This window comes from Lotus japonicus, chromosome 5 (genome assembly GCF_012489685.1).
Source record: "Lotus japonicus ecotype B-129 chromosome 5, LjGifu_v1.2".
Classification (NCBI taxonomy): Eukaryota; Viridiplantae; Streptophyta; class Magnoliopsida; order Fabales; family Fabaceae; genus Lotus; species Lotus japonicus.
Window position 1 is genome coordinate 16014147 of NC_080045.1, and position 22688 is coordinate 16036834.

The following is a 22688-nucleotide window of genomic DNA, read 5'->3' on the forward strand; positions in this document are numbered from 1 at the left end:
TCAAGGAGAGCTTCAACTTGGAGTTTCCAGGTGAGGTAATTGGAGGGAAGAAGCTTGGTGACACTACTAAGGGTGATGCAAGTGAAGGGTTTTGATGGCTCATGGGGGTTATTAATGGTGGAGGAGTTGTTGTTGGCCATGGTGGAGGAGCAGCGTCCTGTGTTGGAAAAAAGGGGGGGGGGGGATCGTGATTAGGCTGATACCATATAGGAATAGGTTTAAAAATAAATTGAATTGATAATTGTCATTGGGTTACAGCAGTATAAATATACAAATTGATAACCTAATTCTGGAAGGAATCTTACTAATAAATTCCACCAATTGAGCACTAAACTTGAGCCTAAAGAAAGGGAAAATCAGATTTCCAAAAGCTGACTAATTGCAGTAAATTTAAATCTAATTATTTATGATTGATAATTGAAACCCCCCTCACATATATTACAACCCTCGTTATATTCGTAAAATTCGGAATATCCCTTACAATTTTTTTTTTCCGCTCGCACTTTCAAGGTGCGTTACTTATGTACTTTGAAAGTATATTATGGTCGCACTTTGAAAGTGTGTGAGTAACACCTTTAAAAGTGGGATTGAAATAAATGTGAGAGGAGTTTGAATAACAATTGAGTCTGGCTACTATCAATTCAGTTCAGTTAAAATAAGCTAATGGCCCAGCCCTCCTATATTGTAGATTTTTAATCAATATTTGATTTTCCTTTACTAATCGCAATGGACCAAGTTAGAAGAGTTTCGATTCGAGTCCTTGTTTGGTGGCAGTTCTAGTTCTAGTACAACTGAGAAAAAGAAGATGATAAGAGAAATCTGTGTCCCTGCAAGAACAACACGTGTCTGTGCCCCTCTCCTTTACTCTACACATCGATGTAATAATAACATGTTTGCAACTTGTTCAGCATCTTCTACAATTCCAAGAAGATCTTTATCTCTGTCACTCATCTCCACCACTTTCTCAGCATTCATCTTCTCACTTCCTCCTCCTCCTTCCTCTTCTTCTCCCATTTCTTCTAAATTCCCCATTTCAGAATTCTTTGAGCTCCCCAATTCCGGTGGCGTTAAGGCATTGGACCTCCTTGTTGGTTCAGGTGATGTTCCCGCAAATGGAGACCAGGTATCTTTCTCTTCTTCCATCCTTTATGCAATAGCTATTGCCATCCAATGCTATATAACATATTCAGTGCATGATTATTGAATTTCCTTTTATAATGAATTCTCAGAAGAAGTTCATGTGAGCAAGTTTTGATTTGTAGAATCTATCCCGGGAAAAGATAAGCTGATCAAAACCATCGAACTGGTTTTATGCTGAGTTAGTCTTAGAATTTGGGGTTAAGTTAACTCTACCTCAAAAGCTATTAGGGGTGAGGGATGCTCTATCATTTATAAGGACTATATTGACCATATTTCTTTTCAATCAATGTGGAACTTCTAACATACCCCAACACGTAACATACCCTATCACTTGGACACATGGAGCATAGAATTAGAAAGGCTGAATATATGCGGAGTAGTCCATATATGAGAGGTCTCCAAGAAAGATAGACTCTTATATCATCTTAGAATTTGAGTTAGAGCTAACTCTACCCTTAAAAGCTAGCTAGGAGTGATGGTTGCCCTATCCTTTATGATTTAAATCTATGACCCAGTTTGGAAGAACTTATTTGAGCTTATCTGACAGCATAAGCTCTTATGCCAGTATTTGGGAGGGCTTATGCAAACAGCTTATGACCTGCCATAAGCTATTTTCAGCTTATTTTCATAAGCTACTCAGGATAGCTTATGAAAAACAGCTTATGCTTATATACAGCTTATTTTTATTTTATTTCAATAAATTTTTAAAAATAGCTTATGAATAAGCGCTTATGTCATAAGCGCTTATGACTATAAGCACTTAATTAAGTTGTTTTTCCAAACGGGGCCTATATTGATCATATCTCTAGTCAATGTCAATGTGAGACTTCTAATAGTTAGTTTCTGAACTAATTCTGAGAAAACATAATTTCATTGAAACAATCGAACTGGTTTTATGCCTTTCAAATTGTTGGTATAATAAGAGAAGTTGTATGATTATATTTAATTAGTAATTTCATGCATATGTGTGTAAATTTAGTAGTTTGCTATATTCATTATGATTCGGTGATAATTCTTGATATGTTTTTATTTTGAAGGTTGCAATTCATTACTATGGCCGGCTGGCAGCAAAACAAGGATGGCGTTTTGACTCAACCTATGACCACAAAGATGAGAATGGGGATCCTAATCCTTTTGTCTTTGTCCTTGGTGCTGGCAAGGTAAGCCTCTATATCACTGCTGGCAATTGAGCATATCAAGCCTTTACTATTTGTTTCTGATATGTACATTTTCATTTTGCGCCTATGTAAAACTAAAATATTTCCTTTCCCTAAATTGCAAATTTTAACCTTTATGTTTTTCTAAAATTTCCATTTTCAATGCTCTTTGTGCTTGGACAGTCAAAACGTCAGATTTCTAAATGAAGCATTTTTTATAAGTTGTAAATTTGTAATCAAATCGGTTCTTATGCTCATGTCATATTAAGAAAGGACTTAATCATATTTTGGAATCAAATGCTGCAGGTAATTGCTGGAATTGATTTTGCAGTGAGATCGATGAAAGTAGGTGGTATTCGTAGAGTCATCATACCTCCTTCCCTTGGCTACCAGAACACATCACAGGAGCCCATCCCACCTAATGTAAGAAGTATTTTCTGTTCCAGACTTTTAGGATAAAGATCTGATTGATTTCTTAAAATTTTCTCATTTTTGATGACATTAGAAAGTATGAAAGCGGAAAAGCAACACATGTCAAGACACATTTTGTTGAATTTATTGAAGGAGATCTGATTGATTTTTAACATTTTCTCGTTTTGGATCACATTAGAAAGTATGAAAACGGAAAAACAACACATGTCGAGACACATTTTGTTGAATTTATTAAAGTACTATAGCAAATAAGTGTCTAAAAATATGTTAATTTTCTGTTTTCACACTTTTGAACGGTATCCAAACAACTTCATTGTGATCCATCTTTCCCCCTTTCCTTTTTAGACAACTTCATTGTGATCCATCTTTCCCCCTTTCCTTTTTAGACGATGTACAATTTGCAAATGTATTTGAGATTATAGTATGAATCTCTTTTCTTTAATTCTTACAATACTAATTTTTGGTTTTCTCCTCCAATCTTCCTCCAAAAACAAAAGTTCTTTGACAGGCAGAGGCTGTTCACTACCATTTTTAATCCAACTCGGCTTGCAAATGGTGAAGGCTCAACTTTAGGGACACTTATTTTTGATATTGAACTGGTTAGCCTTAGGCACCAGTGATATCAGCATATATATTGCTCGACTTTTTTTCTCTGTAATGTATATTGATTTTGGTCTATTGCAGATTATGCAATTATATCATGACCTCTACTTCATGATTAATTAGTTTTGCACTTCTGCTCAAAATGAACAACGCCATTTCAAAAATGGCTTATAGAGCTAGTTTTGATGTATGGACTCCCATAATATCCCCTCCAATCAGTTCAGTCTTTGAATTATTCTTTGCGTAATACTTTTTTTTTTTTTGGTCAAAGGTGAGCAATTCATTGATAACATGGGCCAAGCCCATAACCCAAGAGGGTGGTACAACTAAATGGGCAAAGCCCGCATAATACATAGAAACATATGCCAAAGCATATAGCCTAACAAGTCAGATTCTTACACTTGAGCTCATGACTTCTTAGTATACCTCTAAACAAAGTTAGAACTAAAGGAGATTAAAAAACTACTTGCAAGAACAATCAAGCAACCCAAGCCCATAACACAGAGCCCATGACAACACCCTAGTCAGTCTCCAAACCCTAGCCCAACAGAGGAGAGAAGATGGTGGAACGGTTGATGGTGGCGGAGATGGAAAACAGCAGTGCTCCGAAGCTCAACCCAAACTTGATTTGCTTCAAACAAAGCGAAAAATTGATATTGAACGAATAAGATGTCGCTTCTCTTAACCTGCTTCTCTTAACCTTGACGGCTCTGCCGTCTGCACTTTTCTACTTCAAGGCCAGGTGCAAAACACCTCTAAAACAGGGGACCAAGCAAGCAAAAATCAGATCTGGATGAAAGGACCATGGAGTACCGATGAAGATGAAGGAGGCAGTTGTTGGTGGTTGGTGGACACCGGTGGAGGCCGCACGCTGGTGGAGGCGGTAATGATGCCTAGAAAAGGCCGCAGGAGCAGACGCGAACGTGGCAGTGACAAAACGGCGTGGCGGTGGCTGCACGGCTCGGAAGTTCAAAGACCAACTAGATGGAACAGATCTGTGTGACCACAATAAGGGGAGAAAACCAGACACAAGAGAGAAAAACAAACAGGAACCCATTTATTGGGTAGCGATCCACCTAGAGTGGAAGATAACTCACCTAATGTGGGAGAAACCCACCTAATGTGGGGAAAAGGACCTCCCTAGTGGAGGAAAAAGGGGAACCCCCAAGGGGGAGAGGCCCCCAAGGGGGTGGCAACTCAGTTCAAGAGAAACCCTAGCAGACAAAGTTTTTCGTAGAAGGAGGATGGCTATGATTTTAAGTGGACCCTTTGCGTAATACTTTGTGAGAGTTATGATGGAGGAAATGGATATTTAGGGACCTTAAAGCCCAATAAACGCTTAAGGGCTTGGAGGGCTATGATCCCCCGAACGAATTTGGATCTTAAAGCCCACTAAGTGCACACGCTTAAGGGCTTAGAGGGATATGATCCCCCCAAACAAATTTGGACCTTTAAGCCAAATAAGCGCACATGCCAAGGGCTTGAAGGACTATGACCCCTTGTCTCAACAGAATAACCAAGACCACTTCCCCGGAACATTCCATAACTGCTGCCCTAACGATTCCCTAGGCATTAACCCCAGTAACCGACAATGCCCCAAATCATGATTTTAGCAATGATGAGGAGAAACCACCGACAGTCTAAGAGGCAAGAAGGAGGCCTATAAAATGACACTCGAGTTAGGAGACACACATGTTCTTCACTCTACATCTCACATGCACACTCTACATCTCACATGCACTAAGTGAGAGAAATGTTTATTGTGAGAGATGAGAACATCAAATCCTAACCATTAAATTTAATATGTATGGTCAAGATTAAAACATAAAATCACATGATTTTTTAAAAAAGTCACATGATCATTAAATGACATTAAATTGTATGGTTAGGATTTGATGCTCTCATATCTTACAATAAGCATTGCTCTCACTTGATACGCCGTCTGAGTTCTTATATGAGAAAATAAAAATAAATCATGATTATTAGATTTAATTCCTTAATTTTTTTTTGGTAAGAAGATAATTTTACTTTTATGGACTAATTCATCGACCTTCCCCTCCCAAAGTCCCAAACCATATATCACCAAATTCTTATCACTTAAACTATCCTTTGAGGACACTCCTTAATTTTTAGAAACACTAATGTTCCTACCATATTTTATTTTAACACGATATAATAAATATTAATAGCCTCCCAATAATAGCCCGGATTTGAGTCATTGATGGTGAAGTGTCGGTCCTCCATACTTTAACTTATTCCTTGCTAATCAAGAGTCAATGTCAATAATAGAGTTTTTTTTAACAAGAGGATGACAATCTATATATATATATATGTAAAGGAGACTTGAACTTTTTTGCATTGATTACCACCTTAATATTAAATACATTAGATAATAAAATACAAAACTAAAAAATAACTACATTTACTTTATTATTCATTATATTAATTAATAATTGTTAAACCTTTCAATTTCCAAATTAAAAAAAACTTTTCAATTTCCCATATTTTAAAATAATTTTTAATAGTGATTAAATTTTAACTATTAATTATAACTTGAAGACAAATTTTGAATAATAATAATTTAAATTGACTAACTTTACATTAATAAAAATATATAGTAAAATAAAATTTACATTTATAACTAATTGTAAAAAAAATTCAAACTCTTATATATTAAAATTAAAATTAGAATTTTAATTTTAATTTTAATTATCATCATAAGTTGATGAATTTTAAAAATTAACCAACAAAACTTATTGCTACATTTTACGTATAAATAAAAAATTAAGTGCTAAAGTTAGATACAAAAATAACACGAATTAATATATTTTGAATAAAAATAAACATGTTAAATATTGAAATTAGTTAATGGTTGAATGCTTTTTGGAATTTACTTTTTTTTTAAAGAGAAATATATATATATATATATGTATATATATATAATATTAGAGTTTTGAGAAATATCTCCTCTCAATATGGGTACAATAACATAGGAATTTACTTTTAAAATCTGAAATGATTATGCATGTTGTTTAAATTGACTATAATGTAGTTTTCTGTTATTTTAAAAAATAATTTCAAAATAATTTGTGATTTTTCTTAATATTGATAGTAATAAAATTTTTTTTTGAACGTAATGATAGTAATAAATTATTGATGAATATTTTATGTTATTAACTATATTATTAACTATTAATTGTCAACTGTTCATTTTCATATACAAAAGAAAAATTTATTATGTAGTACTTAAAAATAGTTAGAATATTAACTATCAATCATAAATTGAGAGAAAAAAAAATTAAGAAACATATTTATATGTAGACAATATTAATAATTTAAATTAAATAGTAGTAAATATAAAATTTTTTAATGAACAATCTAGAAAAATAGTTTCAAAATTAAATGAATGTCTCTGAAAGATATTTACTATTAAATATACTGCATGTGTGTATTATTTGAAAAACATAGTAGTAAAAATATTTTCTCAAGTTTTCTTATGTTATTAATAATATTTTCTTTTTCAATTTTTTTTTATATTTCAGTAATATCTTTTATTTACATAAAGAGAATTCGAATACCAAGGTATCCCCACAGCCGAAAGCCGTGAGATTAATCTCTCTTCCCAAAAAAAAGAGAATTCGAATACAAGTAATTTAATGCATCAAAAAAACTGTAATACTATCTATTTCGAGATCTAAACACAATAATTTTTTCAGTTATATTTATATGTAAGAAATATTTTAATATTTATTATTTATGTAATTACATTATAGTAATTTTCATATAATATTAAAAAATATCGTAAATAAATCCGTGCAACGCACGGGTATAATATCTAGTAACAGAGTATTAGTATAACAAAGAGTTTTCATTAAAATTATAAAAATCATTTACTCCCTCAGTTTCTTATAAGATGTCTAAAAAGAGAAAAAATACATATAATAAAAAATATTTTCAAATAATAGTTTAATTGGTAAGAGTTGAGTGATATACAGTTGGAGAGGGGAGGTCTAGAGGTCAACCCTTTGAGAGTATAATTTATCTTTTTTTTACCCAAAAATGACTTTGATCAAAATATTATTTATTTTTCTTTTACCCTGTACATTATACATCATCTCTCTTCATTTATTAATTTTATAAGAGCATTATTTGGAAAAAAAACAGTTAATACTATTAAAAATCTAAATGAGAAAGCTTGGAGGCGGGTTCGTCAGGACCACGATGATCGAGTTTCTGGCGATGAGGAAACCCAGGTCGAGAATGGGGAGAATGATCGCATGAGCTGTCGCGGGTCAAAGCCTCCAGACGGGTTTGTCAAATTGAACGTTGATGGGAGCTTCCGAGAAGGCGAACAACGTATTGGTGGTGGCGGCGTGGTTCGGAATTGCCATGGCAAGTGGGAGGTTGCGTTCTCGTCGATGGAACTGGGGGAGAACGCTTTCATGGCGGAGCTGCTGGCCATTTGTGATGGTCTTCACATGACTTGGAATGCAGGGTTTCGGTGTGTCGTAGTTGAGACAGATTGTGCATAGATTTTAACCTCTCTAGAGGATGAAGAGAGCTCTCATTTTTGCCCAGTAGTGGAGGTTGTTCATGGCCTTCTCCGACGGCAATGAGACTCTCGGTTAAGGCTCATTCCTCGCGAGTGCAACTTAGTGGCTGATTGGTATGCTAAGTACGGAGTGGAAATGGTCTCCCTGGGCTTGCAATTTTGGCAGGATCCATGTTTTGAAGTTCAACCTCTATTGCTAGAGGATAAACTTATAGCTTGTTAGTGTCGTTTCCCTTGTTGTTTATTTTCCGCTGTACCAGAAAAAATATATTCTAAATGAACATGTAAAAGAACAAACTTTTTTTCTCGAGCAGAACAGTTAACCAAAAACGGAGGAATCAAATGCTTTAAAAGAATACATGCCAGTAGACTTTTCGCATATTTTAAAGATAGAAACAAATAGTCGTTTTCTCACCTGCATCCAGGCATGCATTATGTTGTCATTAGCAACAGGTTTATAAAAAAGTTATCATCATAATGCTAAGCATGCATATATATGATAAAACTTGATTATTAATATGATTATAAGGCGTGTCTTGGCCCGATATGATTATTGAATAAGTTAAATATATTTTATTTGTAGTTAATGGTTGAATTTAGTCAATTTACACTTTTTTTAATGATTTACCCTTTGGTGAGAAAGAAGAGAATTTGCACTGACATGGGAAAAAAGAATTAAGTTTTGATAGAATGAGACAAGAAGAAAAAAATTGGTAAAAATCAATTATAAGAAAAAGTGACATATCATTTAAAAAAAAATTGTATGCTGGGTTTGATTTTTGAGCTGAAGAGGAGGAACTAGTTGAAATGGAAATAAAGCGAGTCTCGCCACTTTTAAATGCTATATACAGAAATTGGAAGATGAGATGAAAAATTGTAGTTTCTCTTATTTCTTCTAAAGGTGAATTTTTTTCGAAGTTAAACATGTACATTTTGGTGGAGCTTACTCTTACAATAAAGTTCTTTTTATACACAAGACTTAGACCTTAAATCTTTTTTAAGGGGAATATTCTAGCACCATTTGAACCAGCAACTCACTAGGTAAAAGAATTTGGTCTAGAAAATATTTTTTTCTTTCTATAATAAATCATACGCCTTGTGCGAATAAAGATTCCTAGTTAAAGTGATGTTGCATAATATCTTATATATCTGTTATAGGATAATATTGTATTAGAACTTGATTCAGCGTTTGTTACAATAATCCTATGTATATATACATCACGAGGGGAACATACCCTAAACGTACACACACACTATTTTTTTAACTCTATTTTTGATTTCTCATTCAACTTTGCTGACTTGAGTGTCAAAATGCCTTGTAAATACCCACCTCGATGCACATTTGATCACTAACTACTAGAAGAAGGAGGCCTTCACGAGAAGCATTCACATACAGCCATACTTCTAATGCCCACATTACTTATTTAGATTCAGAAGCTATACAACCAAACACATAATAATTATATCATACTCATTTTCTTTCTTCCTAAATTTTGAATGAAAATATTCTTTTTTTTTCTTTCAAATTTCTCTTTCTCTATTTTTCTTTTTTTTTTTCAAATTTTGTGTGTCTTTCTCTATTTTTCTAAATATGTTAATAACTCAAAAATTAACTTGTTTTCCCATTACTTTGTCTTCTTTATGGGTTGTTTGGTTTGATAAAAAAAAAGTTGTTTCTTTTTTTTTAATTTTCATTTTTTGAAAATTGTTTTATTTCCAAAATTTTAAAATTTAGAAAACAAAATTTTTGAATTTTGTTTTCTATTTTTAGAAAATAAAAATATTGAAAATTTGTTTGATTTAATTATGTTCAATAAACTTTTAAAATGTTTTTTTTTATAAAATAATAAATTCAAACGAACACGCATAATCACATTCATGATTAATTGATGTATCAAATACAATAGACATATTCCCCGTGCAACGCACGAGAAAAAAAACACTAGTATAATTTGATTTGATCACCACCATCACTATAAGCTCCATCACCACCACCGCTTCCAGGAGATTTTTGTGATTTGGATAAGGTTTCTATAATTTAAATTTAAAAAAAGATTTATCTCTTTTTCTCTTAAAAAATTTAATTGGAATTTGGGCTAATCCAAACAAAACATTTAAAAAAAAAAGTTAAAAAGCACCTGACCCGCGGGCTGACCCGTTCAACCCGCGGGCTAAACGAGTGGGGTTGTGCTGGCCCAGGTTCCATATGGGCTGATATTTACCCAACCCAACCCTGTCACGAGCCGGGTTGGGTCGGGCTGGCTCGCGGGTTCCAACCCATATTGACAGCTCTTACCTTTGATTCAAGTCTTGTAGAGAAAAATAAGTTGAGCCTTATAATAAGGGAATCATGATACATTTGAAAGTCCAATAACAATGTTCATTTACAATGTTTGTTCGAATCAATAATGACAATTCATTTCCCTGACCTTATAGAGATGATGTGGATTTCTTTACTCAACAGCTAATTCATCTAAGAGAGAAACAATTCTCATCTCAGGTTGTTTCTAAGGGCGTTGAACTAAGATGACGCACTTCATTGAGAAAATATATGATAATACTTGGTCAATTAATTTTCATAGTATAAAAGCATTTGATGAACGTGAACTTCTCACATCTTTTGACTCGAAGAGTAAATGCATGGAGATATGTGGTAGGATCATCCATTCCCACGAGTGATATACTTGTTATGTGTGACGCAACACTAAGGTGGAGAAGATTCCGTCAATTTTTGGAAATAGTCATGAATTCGAGTTCATACTCATCATTTAGGCTATTCATTTGCGTAATGCTAACTCATTTATGTGAAATTATATATATTGTGTGTAGATATGTGATGTGTGTTTACCATGTCTATCTTATAATCACATACTGGAATTATATTATTAGGTGGTTGAAGCCGTATGAGATTCTCTTATTACTCATGATGAGGTCTGCATATCACTAAGTTAACATCAGCTAAGTTAATGCTAGATGAAAAAATAAGAAATTATACTCCATAACTTAACATCAGTTTAACAAGTATAAATATTGACCTATACAACCAATATTGGAGAAATAAATTAGTGTCGGCCATTTTTGTCATATGTGTTGGGCCGGCTCAAAGTCAGCTAAACTGATGTTTTACGTTGTGTCGTCCGCTTTTAACGACAATAAACATTTGGTCGAAGCCACCGATATTAAGCTGATTTGATTTTAGCCTCCGTTTGCTCCACATTAGTGGAATTAGTGGAAATAGAAGTTGGAAATTATATTGACAACTCCATAACTTGGCTCTTTAATATATTATGAATTGAAAGATAAATATTCCTACCACATTTACAAAGAAAAAATGACTTTTAAAAGGCAATAAGAACCGGTACTACACCAGCACTACACATAGATGGAATATTATATTATATCATACCAAAGAACCATCTGATCAAGAATTTGAAGGTCTCACCTACATATATTACATCTTGCATGATATCATGTCAATAAAAAAATTCTTGTATAATGAGTAATTGTAGCTGATTTGAGTGACACTATGCTTTCCGTCCATTTGTGCACCCCAAGATTTTGGGTGTCACAGATTGAAGATTGGCCTTACTTCTTTTCTCATGTTTTCATTTTAGTTTGTGATACTCGTCAGCCCTACCCTCCCATCGCGCTAAAAGATATCACACAAACCCATAAATAGAGATGGAGATTGCAATGTGATTAAGAACCAACCAAGAAGAAGAAAATTGATATCAGAGGGATGTGTTTTACTTTGATAGCTTGATCTTTGGATCAAGAATATTGAGTACCTTAAGTGGTTTCTGGTCACATTTTCAAATAAATGCTGCTAATTATTGGATCAGGAGGTTGAGACTTATTAGTCGTGTTTTCAGTACAACAAATGAGTCCTAGTTAATTTTAGTATGAAATCGCTTGAGGAACATAAGTTCTGTGGAGACAACAAAGTAGCTGGTTAATATAATCGGTATTCTATTTCTATTAGAAAACTTAAATTATACTCCAAGAATTGGGTTAAACATACATCCAACAATGGTTTTCAACAAATTATGAACAATTGAGTGATTATGGAGATCAAATAACTAGGCAAAAAACACGGAAGTACTTATTATGATTCTGATTCAAAACATTTTAAACAATATTGGATAATAACCACAGTTAAGAGTCAAAATTTAAATGGAAAGAACACTGCACACTCCCATATTCCAAAAGATTAAAACTTTTTTTTCCGAAAGATGATGACGAGGATGAAGACCAATCAAGATATTCAACAAGTGCAATATAGAAATTGAATAGCTTGATAACCTCTAGTTAAAATTTGTCATTCAAGTATTCAACTGATTCAAGTACTTTGAAACGCTATGTAACCTACCCTAATTGGAAGCTGAAATGTGAACAAGAAAATATTTGTAAATTTTTAATGCATTTGCTAACTTTTTATGTCTAATGGGCAAGGTAACATGTGTATTTATCTGATTAATTTGTGAATTTAATGTTTGTAATCACAGCAAAACCGAAGTGTTGCTCACTAGTAGATTTATTTGCTAACTAATAGTCAGGCCAATGGACAGAAAGAAAACCATGCTTATGGATAATAATCTTATGTTTTAATTCAACCATTCCCAAAACTATTTCACTGCCACATATGACGTCTAATTTTCAAGCTCGAAAGATATTTTTTCCTTCTTTCGCCATTCACTCTCTACGTCTTTTAAAACATCTAGGACGCCAAGAACACCCAAAAGAGTGAGACCACCTGAAAACTTATCGCCACCTCCTCCATTATCACCATTGCCATGGTTGTCACGAGGTGGAAACGTGGGCCCATTGTCATCAATTTTAGGGTCATGTTTGCCTGTCATTTCAGATAAAGCGATAGCAAGTTATATTTGTATAGTGACTACAAACATAAAAACATTAATAACAAAATCAAATGATACAAGATAATCAAGGGAAAAATAACATCTATATAGACATTTGTTTAGAGTAGATCCTCAACATTCCATAATTTACTGTTGTTTCTAATCTTTAAAGTTCCTTTTGCTCTTCTTCCTCTCTTCAGAAAGTTTATCTACTTACTGAACAGATTAACCGACATTGAATCAAGAACAGCGGATCATACCAATCCCTTGCATAATGAATATAAGGGGAAGGGATTCAAGAAAACCATTATCTATCCATTTCAAATGACTGCTTTAAGAAAAAAATGAAGCATTTGAGCGTGCATAACTTCATTACTAAATATTCTTACTTCTTTCCCTTATTAAAGATCAACTAGCTAACATTCCCACAAAGTCCCTTAGGGGGGGTCCAGTATTGAATTCATTTATAACAAGCTGGTGCTTATGACCTATATGCTTCAGCTTGAGGGGCAGTGTGAATGTATAGTAGTTAGTTTGTGGTTTTGGGCCCTTAAAGGGCTCACTTCTAACATGTATATATAAATAGATTAGAACTTATCATGCAAAGATAGATTAATAAAATATTTGGTTTTGGGCTCTCTTCAAACATGCATATATAAATAGGTTAGAATTTATCATGTAAAGATAGATTAATGAAATATGTTCAGATTCTCTCATCTCTTCCAAATCAACAATTTTAAAGAAGACACACAAATGTGTATGGGAGAAAAAAGAGAGATGAATGAAAATTATATATTTAAACAAATGAATACGCACGTCATGATTAGCATAGCAAATGGAAAGGCCTATTACATTGTGGTGAAACCTTGTTCCAATGTAAAACAAATTATAGAATTTAGTAAATATAAGTGCATCAAATATTTGGCGTAAGTTCATAGAGGAGTCATACAGGAGAGAACTTATTACCGGGAACAATAACTTTTTGATCATTGCGTTTTAGGACTTGGGTTGCACTTGCACTAGCAGCACATTTAGCATTCTGTGGAGAGAAGCACAATACAAGACATCAGAACGTTGTAGATCAACAAAAAAATTAGATAAGCATTTGTCAATGATTCACCAACAAATAAGCACAAGTTGCAAGATTGTGACTGAAAGTAAGGGAATAATAAACACCCACAACATTTACTTCCATCATCAATCTATAAAATATCAGCCATGCCAAAAAAAATATATCAGAAGTTTCATCAGGGAATCACTCAACACAAAATAACAAATGTCCACTACTTTACTTAAAAAGAATTATCGTACCGGATGGAACCCTGAACAATGTCTATATGAGAAAGGAAAGAGGGAGAGGCAGTGGAGTATGGACCTGAGCTCCCTTTGTTGGATAAATAATGTTTAGTGATTACGAGTTTACTTTCACAGAACCTAATTTTGTAATGCAATAATACTAAGTGCCCTTACATGATCGAGTCACTTCACCACATCAAGAGAGCAAACAAATAACAAACACCAAAGAAAATTACCAAAGCAGAAGCACTTACAATACCACGGGATGAACTTTGAAACGTAGAAGTCTGAAGTTCTTCTTTCCTGATGTTAAATGGTAAGTGTGGCATCCCGACTATGTTTGGTCCAGTACCCTTAACATGTACTTGAGACTGAATTTTACCAATGACTGCATACAAAAAGAGCAAAACATGATCCATTATTTGTGTAACTTCTCACACACATCTCTCACAGCAATATGTTAGTAAGATTAGATCAATTACGGAGATGCATAAATTATTATACCTGGTAGTAGTCGAGGTGATGAAGCAACGCAGCTTTCCATTGACATCAGCTTCTAATTAACGACCTAATGCTAGCTGTTCGAATAAAATGGAAATTTACAAATTATTAGTTTCGAATACAAAATATATAATGAGCTAAGAGCAGTGGCGGAGCCAGAATTTTTGTGAAGCCTAGACAAAGTTCAATGTTTAATTTAAAAACTATAATCGCATATTCGGATACATATCATGTAAAATGGCACATACCAAAACAAAAAACCCTAAAACAAGAGCAATCTCAGACCTTATACCAATATATTAAAAATTCAGCAAATCAATTCAGCAAAACATACCTAATACCCAGTTTCAGTTTTTCAGCAAAAGAAAGGAAAAAGCCCTTTTAAGAGAACGAGAACGAGAACGAGAGAGAGGACAAACAGACGTGGGAATTGAATCAGAAATCTAGAACCGATAAAATACTCTTGTTCCTCAAAATATCACAATTGATTATATCGATAAGAACGAAGAAAAACAAATTCACAGAGCAAAGTGCATAGCGAAACCTACATAGAACAACGTGATCACAAGTAAATGACAAAGCAGTGAAGGGGGCGATTACCTGAAAGCTGGTGGTTGGTGGTTGTGGCGGCTTGATACGGTGTCTGGCCTCGGACACGCTTCTGACGGAGAAGGCGGTGTTAGGCAATGTTTCGCAATTAGAGTTGTGCTAGATATATAATCGCTGCCTAATCTGCTTTATTTCTTTACAATTTTATCTTCTTTTTTTCATTATCTTCTAAGGAGTCAAATAAACTATTAAGTAATACATTTTTGTGATAAATAACTATTTTAATGTCATAACTAAATGTGTAATGAATAAATATTCCCCTTAAACAAATATTGTCATGTTCCATTTTGTTCTATCCCTTCCGTTCTGCCACCAAACACTACCTTAAGTGCTGTCAATATGGGCTGGCCCGACCCATACGAGACAGCCTGTCACGGGTTGGGTTGGAAACGGGTTGGGTCAGGCCAACCCATATTTTGACGAGCTAGAGAAATATGAACCCAACCCGACTCGCAGGCTGGCTCACGGGCTGGCTCACAAGCTGTTCAAAACAGGAAAATGCAGAGATATATATCATAAATTCATAATAGCTAATTGCACAAGTTGTGGTAGTCAAGGAAAAAACAATACAAGAATTAACATAGAGTAACAAAATAGAGCAAGTACAAACAAGTTAAAAGAGGCCAAAAAGCCAAGGAAACAAAACAGGGGAACATAAGAAAAGACAAGAACCAAAACAACACGGGAATGAAGAATGAAACAAAGCTATAAATTGAAAACTAGCTACAGGCACCAACACGCATGGGAGAAGGAAAATACAAATCCCATTCCTAATAATCCAAGAAACCATCATCCCCTCTAATTGCTACAGGTAGCAAAAGATAAACTACTAATTCATCAACAAACACCAGTAACCTACCAAGAAATTTTCACAACATTATAGAATATCCTGAGAAATTTAACTACTAATTCAATTCAATTTCATTTTCTCCAGTAACCTACCAAGAAATTTTCACAACATTATAGAATATCCTGAGAAATTTAACTACTAATTCAATTCAATTTCATTTTCTCCAGTAACCTACCAAGAAATTCCAGAACAGCCTGGGAAATTTAACTCTGCTAATTCAATTTCATTTCATTTTCTCCTGTAACCTACCAATTAAAAAAATATGAAAAAATAATCACAACAACGCATCAATGGCTGTGAAATTGTACTACTAATTCATCAACAAACAGCAATTAAAAAACTAAAAAAATCGCATACAAATAGGCAATCCGAAATTTACAGAGAAATCAGTCTATTGAATAGACCGCAGCCGAAAATCGAAGACAAAGAAGATCGATACGAGCTAGCTAGGTCTGGCTGCGAGATGTGAACATCGAATCGAAATCGCAAGAACACTGAAAATCACACTTAGGAACAAGTAATTGAATCAATGAGCTACTTCGTTGTAGTTAGGGCTTTTTTAGCGAAAAACGATTGTGATAATCTTGCTTAGAGAGAGAGAGAGAGAGAGAGAGAGAACCTGGCGGTGGCGGTGATGGTGATGGTGATGGTGGCGGTGGTGTGATGGATCGGAGGAAATTGAGATATTTTGGAGTTTTGGAAATTTCCCTCCGAAACCAAAACGATAGTAAGCAAATGCACCATCTCTTACTTATTTATTTGTAATAAACAATTTCATTTTTCTAAACCCTAATTCCCTCCCCCCCTCTCATTTTTACCCGTTTTCAACCATGGCGTTGCTTTTTTAATAATGCAAGAAAAATAAAAATAGTACCAAAAAATAGTTAACAAAGTATAAATTACTAGCTAGGTGGTTTTATAGACATGGGATAGTGATGTGGTTGGAGAGTGTAATTCGCTTGGCTCGGTGCGAATTGAAAGAATCTTTGCGAGCATGTTTCCAAGCTTTTGCGATGTCGGGTGGTAGTGGCAAAATGAATTCGCATAGACCCAGGGGAATTAATGGTCCAAGCGAGTAACGAGGTGCATCAGATCAGGTGGTAGAGTGGTAGTGAAAAATTTGAGTTGACTAGAGTAATTAATGAAGTCGATTTCACACATGCAAATTGTTTAATTCACTTTGACTAAGTGAATTGCCAAGTTATTCGGGGCGGTCTCAAACTCCTATATAAGACTGCAACTCATCTTAGAATTTCACATCTTTCACTCTCACTCTCACCTTCAATCTCTCTCAAGTTCTAACACTCTCTTATATGAAAATCACACTTAAGAACACTGAAAATCACACTTAGGCCACCACACTGCCGCTCCCTCTTCACTCCCCTTGCTTCACTCACCCTCACCCACAGGCCACCGCCACTGCCTTGCTTCACTCACCGTCTCACACTCTATGGCTCACGGTCTCACCCACCCACGCAAGCACAATCGATTCACAGAGATACAGTTCCAGACCCTCACGGCCTCACCCACCCACGCCAACAAAATCGATTCACAGAGAATCAGAGTCAGAGGACGGAGACAAAGTCACAATTGATTAAGAAGTTTGACCTGCTTTTGCTTGGTGGTTTGGTGGAGGGAGCAATTGAATTCAACAATGGGTGAACAGAGGTGAAGCCGTGCGTGAAGGAAGTGGTGAAGCCGTGCGTGAGCAATGAACAATCCAGCAAGTGAAAGACTAGGGTTTCAGAATTTTGTTTTTATGAAGTAGTCTCTGAATTTTCCCTTACCTTTACATTTGCCATTTTTATTTTATTTTTTGTGGCCCAAAATATGATATGGGCCAAAGAAAAAACTTTGTTTTTTTGCCAGAGCCTGGGCACAGGCCCAAGGTGGCCAGGCGGTAGATCCGCCTCTGACCGCTACCACCAATGTCATCGCCACACCACAATCACCACCGCCGCCATAACCGGTCTTTATCATTTTTTCATATTTTATAAAATATTAAGAAAAAAAATTATAAATATCAACTACACATATTATCAACTTTTCTTTTATTCTCTTTGGAAATGAAAATAGACAATTGACAAATCAAAAAAGAAAGTATATTTCTTTTCATTGTGTGTTATTTTCTCCCATTTTCATTGGTCATCCAAGCAAAGTGTTAAAATCCTTTCATTTTCATCTCATTTTGTATCCTCCCACTTTTTTTAAGTCCACATCCAAATGAAGCTTAAGGCTGGATGAGTAGGAGCTAGAATTCCTCACCTTAATTTCATATCTTTTATCCTTTTTAAGATTTAGCTTATATTAATCAATGATCTATTTTCATGTCAAGAAATGCTAATGCAAAGTTCATTGCTCTTTTCTGACCAAACGAATAAAATGTTCAAATTGAAAATAGGACTAAGAAAGGAAAAAGGTTGACAAAGTGGTGAAAAAGGAACCACAGGTGTGGCGTGAATTGTAGGCAGATGCGAAGGTTCTACTTGTTTTTCGGTCTTTGTCAATGTTCAACCTTCAAACTTTAAAACCAAAGCCTCCCCCAACATTTTCGAATTTCTAGCCATCTTTGTGGTGTGGATACGATTTGGCTGCAGCTCTATTTTCATGCAGTCACTGGATTTATTAAAAAAATATACATTTCATTTAAATTCTGTGATTAATATTGAATCTTGTTAAATCAAATACAAATATATGTGTTAAGAAACTAAAAATATATGTTTAAAGAGTTTAATGGATATGCACTGACAGTGTAAAATAGTTTTACACAGACATCCAATTGAATTCCGCCAAATCAGAAAATATCTTATTCTTTTAATTAAAATTAAAGTCAAATGTAATTATCTCTGTGGCATGCTTTGATTGGATGACTGTGTAAAACTATTTTACACTGTCAGTGCATATCCATTAAACTCATGTTTAAAATCCTAACAGCTCAATATTAATGGGACAAATTGAATTTGTGACTACAAATGTATGTGTGCATAATTGATAGTCATCAGACTAATTCATCATTGCGTATTAAAAAGTAGAAAGCCGATCAATGAATTTGTTTTACCCCTTTCCAATTTAACTTTTCTTAATTTCTTTTTCTCCTTTAAAAGAAAATTATTTCCATATCTATTGTCAATCTTAGCCCATTGATGTTTACTTTTCCATTAATTTGTTTATAAATATTCTTACAACCCCTTTATAAATATTCCACCTCAAATAACTCCTTTCTCATATTGTCTTCTCTGCTTTTGAAACACCCTCACAAACCAAAGCCTTCTCATTCTTCTGTGATCTCACAAAGCCACCAAAAGCCACCATGTCTGCCTTCAAGAGCAAGTTCGAAGGTGAATATTTGTTCATGTTGTGTGTTCTCAATTCTTCTTTTTCGTTATAAGCTTTTTCATTGATCTATTACTCCTTATCAGAGATGGTTTCAAGGATTGTTTTTCTTTACCTTTTCATTTCCATCTTTTGTTTTTGCGCATGCATTATGTATTGTGTTGCTCAGACGTTGTGGATCATCTGAGTATGCCGTTTCTACGGTAAAAAATTGATTTTTTTTTGTGCTGTGGATGGTTGTTCATGATCCCAGATGAACAGAGGATAGGAATTTTGAACTTTTGTTCATTGTTGTGTGTTTTGATTGGATAACTATTTGTGAATTTTACTCACACACAAAACAGTTGGATCTAATGTCTTTTAATGGGTCTTTGTCCCTCATGCATGATATTAAATTCATGTTACGCCCTTTGGTTGGGATTATGTATGTAAATATGAATCTAACAAATATTTCAATTAATAACCTTCTATAAACGTTAAATCTTAAATATTGGCTCAATTATTCAAACAATTGCAGTTTGGATACTCACGGAAAACTGTGGTGAGCCAAAATCACGGTAGACAAAAGCAACTTTCTTATATTTTGGGCTGTCCACCATGCTTTTGCTTTTATCGTGATTTTGTATCGTGTATCCAAACATGCACTAAGTTGGTCATGTTCTGTTTCTTTGTTGATCATGAATGAGGGCTAGGAGTGGTTAATTTTTGTCCTCCCTTCATTTTGCTTCATGAGAAATAAGACTATTATTGTGTTAGTACTTAAACATTCAAATTTTATTTGCTCTGGTGGTTAATGTTTCTGAATGATTTGGCATGAATTGCAGATGAACTCATAGCCAATGCTGCTTACATTGGCTCTCCTGGAAAGGGTATCCTTGCTGCTGATGAGTCCACAGGCACAATTGGCAAGCGATTCGACAGCATCAAAGTGGAGAATGTTGAATCAAATAGGCGTGCTCTTCGCGAGCTCCTATTCACGGCCCCTGGGTGTGTAGAGTGCCTCAGTGGTGTTATCATGTTTGAGGAAACCCTGTACCAAAAGACTGCTTCAGGTATTGATTCTTGTTGTTAATGATATTTATAAGACCTTACATTGTAATAAAGTTTACATTCACAAAGTAGTAGCCATAGGCTTATTTCAGATACTGGTAGTTGCATATATTTTTCTTTTAACACTCACCCATTACAGATAGGAAAACTGGAATAATATGATGAGCTGTAGAAGTTTACAAAATGTTTAGATCAGCTTATTTTTCCTTAGAATCAATTCTGGCACCTAAAAGTTTCTACTCAGAATTAGTTTTGGCTTTAGAATCAATCATAGAAAGATTTCCAAACATGCTTATATTTCAACCATTCATGTTTACTTTTTGAAATAATGATTTTCTCATTCAATTCAAGATTTATGTTTATGTATTAATCTTATGCTTTTATATGCTGTATAGTGTATACCAATTGTCTCTTCCTAAAATCCCTGTCCTTATGTCACATTTTTACTTTTAGCATGTTTGGATCAACTTCTCTTTCATGAGAATCAACTTTGAAACCCAAAAACTTCTTCTTAGAATTGATTCTATCTTCAAAATCACTTGAAAAGAGTTTCTAAACATGCATGTTCTATTGCAGTACTTGATGAGTAGTTACATATGAGAAAGAAATGAACATCTTATTTACACTTTTATTATATGTATTTGGTTTAATGATAATTCAGAGTTTTTCAACTATGTTTTACAGTTTATGTTATGGCCCTGCCATGTTTTTCACTCTATTAGACCCTGAACATCTTGTCTTCCAGGAAAACTCTTTGTGGACGTGTTGAAGGAAGCTAATGTTCTTACTGGTATTAAGGTTGACAAGGGCACTGTTGAACTTGCTGGGACAAATGGAGAAACCACCACACAGGGTTTAGACGACCTTGGCAAGCGCTGCCAGAAGTACTACGAAGCTGGTGCACGGTTTGCTAAATGGCGTGCCGTTTTGAAAATCGGTCCAAACGAACCATCTCCATTGTCAATCCATGAAAATGCATACGGTTTGGCTCGATACGCTGCCATATGCCAAGAAAACGGCTTGGTCCCCATTGTGGAGCCTGAGATTCTGGTGGATGGATCTCATGACATCAACATATGTGCTGATGTAACCGAGCGCGTTCTCGCAGCATGCTACAAGGCGCTAAATGACCACCATGTTCTTCTTGAGGGCACCCTTTTGAAGCCTAACATGGTGACACCAGGATCAGATTCTCCAAAGGTTGCTCCGGAGGTGATTGCTGAGCACACGGTTCGAGCCTTGTTGAGAACTGTTCCTCCAGCGGTTCCGGCGATAGTTTTCTTGTCTGGAGGGCAGAGCGAGGAGGAGGCGACCGTGAACCTCAACGCGATGAACAAGCTCAAGGGGAAGAAGCCTTGGTCTCTTACATTCTCCTTTGGGAGGGCACTTCAGCAGAGCACTCTCAAGGCTTGGGCTGGGAAGGAGGAAAATGTTGAAACGGCTCAGGCTACATTCCTCACCAGGTGCAAGGCGAACTCAGAAGCAACTCTTGGAAGTTACAAGGGTGATGCTAACCTTGCTGAGGGTGCCTCAGAGTCTCTCCATGTCAAGGATTACAAATACTGATACTAAGATGGAGTGAGCTTCTAATTGTACTTGTTTTTGTGTTGTTTGCACTGTTGGCATTCAAGGCTATGGTGATCTTTTGTAGGTTTAGAAATTAGAGTCACTTTTTTGCTTCCCATGCTCAGTCAATGGAGGGTTCATGGTCCAAGCAAGAATAATGGCTTTCAAGTTGCATCTGCATTGGCTTGATCAGCATTTACTTTTCAGCAACGATGAGCCTGCTTGGTTTAACATTGAAAAGTATGAAAGCGAAAATAACACATCTCGTTTTCATAATTTCTAACGGTAAACCAAACAAGCTCGTTAGTTGTATCTGTACACTTTCGACATTACACATTTTTCAAGTTAGTTTCTTTTTGTATAATAAAATGAGAAATACCCTTCTAAGTGCACTATTTTTATTTCTATTTCTCTCTAGTTTTCCAAGCAAGTAGGTGTGACATAAAAGTGTAAAGAAGAAAACAGTGTGGAAATAGCATTTCTCTTTATTTTTGCCCCTCTTTAATTCAGTTTCCTTTTTGGCGTTTCCCCATTTGTTTTCCCCTGTAATGAAAAGTGCTCTGCCTTTTCTTGCATACCTGGAATTAGGATCTCAAAGTACAATTTCATGCCTGCATAAGTTTTGAAGTCTCTTAAGGTACTATGATCCTTGTTGGGCCGTGTTAGGAACATAGAGTCCTTCAACATGATCAAAGATAAAAGGCACGGTAGAGGAAGAGCACTTCAACCAGTAATCAATT

The 22688-nt window shown here is 35.0% G+C and overlaps 3 protein-coding genes across 7 annotated transcripts; 2 read left to right on the top strand and 1 right to left on the bottom strand.

Annotated features, from left to right (window-relative positions):
* The first annotated feature begins 723 nt into the window (after positions 1-723).
* On the top strand, positions 724-3567 carry LOC130721435 (peptidyl-prolyl cis-trans isomerase FKBP17-1, chloroplastic). Its single transcript, XM_057572235.1, has 4 exons — positions 724-1123; positions 2178-2300; positions 2604-2720; positions 3227-3567. The coding sequence occupies exons 1-4, from the start codon at positions 806-808 to the stop codon at positions 3347-3349; spliced, it is 681 nt and encodes a 226-aa protein (XP_057428218.1). The 5' UTR covers positions 724-805; the 3' UTR covers positions 3350-3567.
* Positions 3568-12315: 8748 nt separating this feature from the next.
* Positions 12316-16759, bottom strand: LOC130720229 (protein YELLOW LEAF 1, choloroplastic-like). 5 transcript variants are annotated; one of them, XM_057570856.1, is made up of 7 exons: positions 16619-16751; positions 15473-15630; positions 15141-15201; positions 14544-14617; positions 14294-14427; positions 13710-13782; positions 12316-12736 (listed from the first exon to the last, which is right to left on the bottom strand). In XM_057570856.1, exons 4-7 carry the CDS (start codon positions 14587-14589, stop codon positions 12534-12536), a joined length of 456 nt encoding a protein of 151 aa, XP_057426839.1. In that variant the 5' UTR covers positions 14590-14617; positions 15141-15201; positions 15473-15630; positions 16619-16751; the 3' UTR covers positions 12316-12533. The 5 variants fall into 5 exon arrangements, with proteins under 5 accessions (XP_057426839.1, XP_057426837.1, XP_057426836.1 ...); XM_057570854.1 differs by having other exon boundaries at positions 15141-15198; positions 16619-16749; XM_057570853.1 differs by lacking the exon at positions 15473-15630 and adding an exon at positions 16175-16244 and having other exon boundaries at positions 16619-16724.
* A 2419-nt stretch (positions 16760-19178) lies between these two features.
* Positions 19179-22343, top strand: LOC130718290 (fructose-bisphosphate aldolase 6, cytosolic-like). Its single transcript, XM_057568839.1, has 3 exons — positions 19179-19337; positions 20157-20384; positions 21128-22343. The coding sequence occupies exons 1-3, from the start codon at positions 19310-19312 to the stop codon at positions 21946-21948; spliced, it is 1077 nt and encodes a 358-aa protein (XP_057424822.1). The 5' UTR covers positions 19179-19309; the 3' UTR covers positions 21949-22343.
* The last annotated feature ends 345 nt before the right edge of the window (positions 22344-22688 follow it).

What these genes read in the sequence shown, in the direction of transcription:
- LOC130721435 (XM_057572235.1), top strand. Translation starts at nt 806, where the DNA reads ATGATAAGAGAAATCTGTGTCCCTGCAAGAACAACACGTGTCTGTGCC. An exon ending in TTGTCCTTGGTGCTGGCAAG is followed by an intron (nt 2,301 to 2,603) that starts GTAAGCCTCTAT and finishes CAAATGCTGCAG; the next exon opens with GTAATTGCTGGAATTGATTT. An exon ending in AGGAGCCCATCCCACCTAAT is followed by an intron (nt 2,721 to 3,226) that starts GTAAGAAGTATT and finishes CAAAAACAAAAG; the next exon opens with TTCTTTGACAGGCAGAGGCT.
- LOC130720229 (XM_057570855.1), bottom strand. Translation starts at nt 14,589, where the DNA reads ATGTCAATGGAAAGCTGCGTTGCTTCATCACCTCGACTACTACCAG. An exon ending in ATCACCTCGACTACTACCAG is followed by an intron (nt 14,428 to 14,543) that starts GTATAATAATTT and finishes TTTTGTATGCAG; the next exon opens with TCATTGGTAAAATTCAGTCT. An exon ending in AAAGTTCATCCCGTGGTATT is followed by an intron (nt 13,783 to 14,293) that starts GTAAGTGCTTCT and finishes TTCTCTCCACAG; the next exon opens with AATGCTAAATGTGCTGCTAG.
- LOC130718290 (XM_057568839.1), top strand. Translation starts at nt 19,310, where the DNA reads ATGTCTGCCTTCAAGAGCAAGTTCGAAG. An exon ending in CTTCAAGAGCAAGTTCGAAG is followed by an intron (nt 19,338 to 20,156) that starts GTGAATATTTGT and finishes CATGAATTGCAG; the next exon opens with ATGAACTCATAGCCAATGCT. An exon ending in GTACCAAAAGACTGCTTCAG is followed by an intron (nt 20,385 to 21,127) that starts GTATTGATTCTT and finishes CTTGTCTTCCAG; the next exon opens with GAAAACTCTTTGTGGACGTG.